Source organism: Cibotium barometz, chromosome 25 (genome assembly GCF_041138505.1).
Source record: "Cibotium barometz isolate CiBa-2024 chromosome 25, ASM4113850v1, whole genome shotgun sequence".
In the NCBI taxonomy this organism is placed as follows: Eukaryota; Viridiplantae; Streptophyta; class Polypodiopsida; order Cyatheales; family Cibotiaceae; genus Cibotium; species Cibotium barometz.
Window position 1 is genome coordinate 846,612 of NC_141070.1, and position 3,049 is coordinate 849,660.

Genomic DNA, 3,049 nt, shown 5'->3' on the forward strand with positions numbered 1-3,049 from the left:
ATGCTCTATACATGGTGTACCACTAGTAAACAACATTAGATATGTAGGTTATAAAGTCAATAATAGAAGGCTGATGTTATATATACATACTCTATACATGGTGTACCACTAGCAACAACATACTCTATATATAGTGTACCACTAGCAATAACATTAGATATATAGAAGGGCGAGTAAAGTCTACAATAGAAGGCTGATGTTATCTATACATGGTGTACCACTAGCAACAACATACTCTATATATATAGTATACCCCCCCTTCCCACCCTCCTCACTCATACAAAAATACAGCCTGTTTCATGACTCCCCAGCCTTGACCCATCACACGAGAGAGAGGGAGAGAGAGAGAGCGTCCACCTCTTTCCAATTTGCATGCAAACCATCTTCTCATGAGCATTCAAATGTCCCATTTTTTAAAATTAAACGCACGTTAATTAAAAGGCTCTAACTAAGGAGGACCTATTGCCGTTATAAAAGCTCATTTTTGGGCGCATCTTGCCCGTCCAAGAAGCGACGCTCGGGCTGTATTAATCTGGAGTATCAGACGGTGACCGTAAGAGTGAGTAGGCGCGACTCAGTCGACGTGGAAGCCTCTGAGACGCCGTAAAAGCTGAAGCTGCAATTTTACAGGAAAATCCAAGCAATTATCTTCTCCACCCAGCATATAAAAAAGTTATCACCTGCACCTAGGGTCACCTCCGCAACGCCAAAACAGATCAAGGATATGGAACGGCATCGCCTTGCAGGTGCCCCAATTACATGCTTCGCGGCGGGCGGGGGGCGGCAGCAGCAGCGCGATGAGAACGGCCGCCCTCATCGCAATATTACGATACACGCGGTAACAATATATATATTCAATCGGTGCTTTCTCTGATTAGAGTGATCTGGACGATGAGGCGCCTGAATCACATTTTAATGATATGGTTTAATTTGGGCTGCCGTGAAGGTTCAGCACCTGATAGAGAAGTGCCTCTTGTTCTACATGGACCGGGAGGAGTGCGTGGCCTGCCTCGAAAGGCACGCCAATCTGAAGCCCACCATCACAAGAATAGGTAGCCTCTCTCGACCGATCTCTCTCTCTCTCTCTCTCTCTCTCTCTCTCACACACACACACGCACACAGTACTACACAGAGACACAGTACCCACCTACCCAGTACAAACTGCACAGACACACCCACTCCATTATAAAAGGAGTACCGCGTTGCACCTTCACCTAATCCATTTATTTTATTATCAGTGCAGTTTGGGATGAGCTGGAGAAGTCCAACACCGAATTCTTCGCTGCTTACTCCAGCTGCCGCAGAGGGGCGCATCTGCGTGGTGAAACCGTAGCTAATTCCACTGGTGTGGATCATCCACTAGCACACAGCCGGTACAGCAAGAGAACGTCCTGAGTTATATATAATGGCCCTGATCGTCCTCTCCCTCACATAATTTCCTCGTGATTGTCGATGTTGCTATCTATATTTTAATTATAGTTGGAGCCCCCGCGTGGAGGTAGCAACTGTGAACTCTAATTAGGTTCTAATTTCTGTTTGTCCAGCTGATGTTTCAGAACTATTCACGTTTACTAATGTCCCTGTAGACTTTTCTGTACGTGGTAGATGTATACATGATGATAAGTGAGGCCAGAGGCTTTCGCTCAATATCGTCCCTGCAGATTTGTGAGTCTAAAATGCGTACTTCTCAAAAGCATCTTTCTACCTAATTGGTCTATCTTTCTTTTTAATAAAGAAGAAGTTTTTGGGATCGCCCGATCCAAACTATTGAATTTTGCGACTCTAGATTGCTCAGGCTTTGCTCAATAGAGCATAATCATGCGCTCTATAATCAAGGAAGGGCTGCCAGTGCAAAAGATGCATACCAATGGCGTTTCGCTTGTGTAAATCACGTCAGTGCACGATATGCTTTTTAAAAGCTTGGGTAAAAGGTGTATATATAAGGGTCAGCGCAGTAAACAGCTGGATGAATGGGCCTTATTAAACCAACACGCAGTACTACACATTGCAAAGATCCACGAAGTTTAGGGAATGGGGGCAATTAATTGAGCTCTCTCCGAGGGGATGCAAGTTCAAATCTGGGGCTCCCCCTCCCCCTCTCCTCTGTCAAGGGGTGGTAAAGTAATTAATTGATGAGAAAAATGTGAAGATGACGAGGTAATGGACTCCAACGAGGAGGTTTCCAGACCTATAGGGGGTACCCCTACGGGTGCCAAACATGCACAGGCTGCCCGGACACGTCGATGAAGACATCGTCATTGACCCTCACGTTTGTGAGGAGTAAGAAGTCATCATCGCGGCCCCTCTCCAAATTGACCAATTAGAGGTCAAGCTGCTCTAGGTCGAGTCCCACACTCACTAGCTCTAACCAAGTGAGAGAGCTTACCTTTCATGTGTCGTTGGGAACATGATTGCTTATTACACGCCATCTTGTAGTGCATGTTTGGCACCCCTACGGGTGCCAAACATGCACAGGCTGCCCGGACACGTGGATGAAGACATCGTCATTGACCCTCACGTTTGTGAGGAGTAAGAAGTCATCGTCGCGGCCCCTCTCCAAATTGACCAATTAGAGGTCAAGCTGCTCTAGGTCGAGTCCCACACTCACTAGCTCTAACCAAGTGAAGAGAGCTTACCTTTCATGTGTCGTTGGGAACATGATTGCTTATTACACGCCATCTTGTAGTGCATGTTTGGCACCCTTACGGGTGCCAAACATGCACAGGCTGCCCGGACACGTGGATGAAGACATCGTCATTGACCCTCACATTTGTGAGGAGTAAGAAGTCATCGTCGCGGCCCCTCTCCAAATTGACCAATTAGAGGTCAAGCTGCTCTAGGTCGAGTCCCACACTCACTAGCTCTAACCAAGTGAAGAGAGCTTACCTTTCATGTGTCGTTGGAAACATGATTGCTTATTACACGCCATCTTGTAGTGCATGTTTGGCACCCCTACGGGTGCCAAACATGCACAGGCTGCCCGGACACGTGGATGAAGACATCGTCATTGACCCTCACGTTTGTGAGGAGTAAGAAGTCATCGTCGCGG

General features: G+C 46.8%; 1 protein-coding gene across 4 annotated transcripts; it reads left to right on the forward strand.

Moving 5' to 3' along the window:
- Nucleotides 1–605: 605 nt before the first annotated feature.
- LOC147624136 (uncharacterized) lies at nucleotides 606–1,693 on the forward strand. 4 transcript variants are annotated; one of them, XM_086819056.1, is made up of 3 exons: nucleotides 606–838; nucleotides 953–1,052; nucleotides 1,239–1,647. In XM_086819056.1, the coding sequence occupies exons 1-3, from the start codon at nucleotides 725–727 to the stop codon at nucleotides 1,331–1,333; spliced, it is 309 nt and encodes a 102-aa protein (XP_086675182.1). In that variant the 5' UTR covers nucleotides 606–724; the 3' UTR covers nucleotides 1,334–1,647. The 4 variants fall into 4 exon arrangements, with proteins under 4 accessions (XP_086675182.1, XP_086675180.1, XP_086675181.1 ...); XM_086819054.1 differs by having other exon boundaries at nucleotides 623–838; nucleotides 1,244–1,597; XM_086819055.1 differs by having other exon boundaries at nucleotides 635–838; nucleotides 947–1,052; nucleotides 1,239–1,693.
- The last annotated feature ends 1,356 nt before the right edge of the window (nucleotides 1,694–3,049 follow it).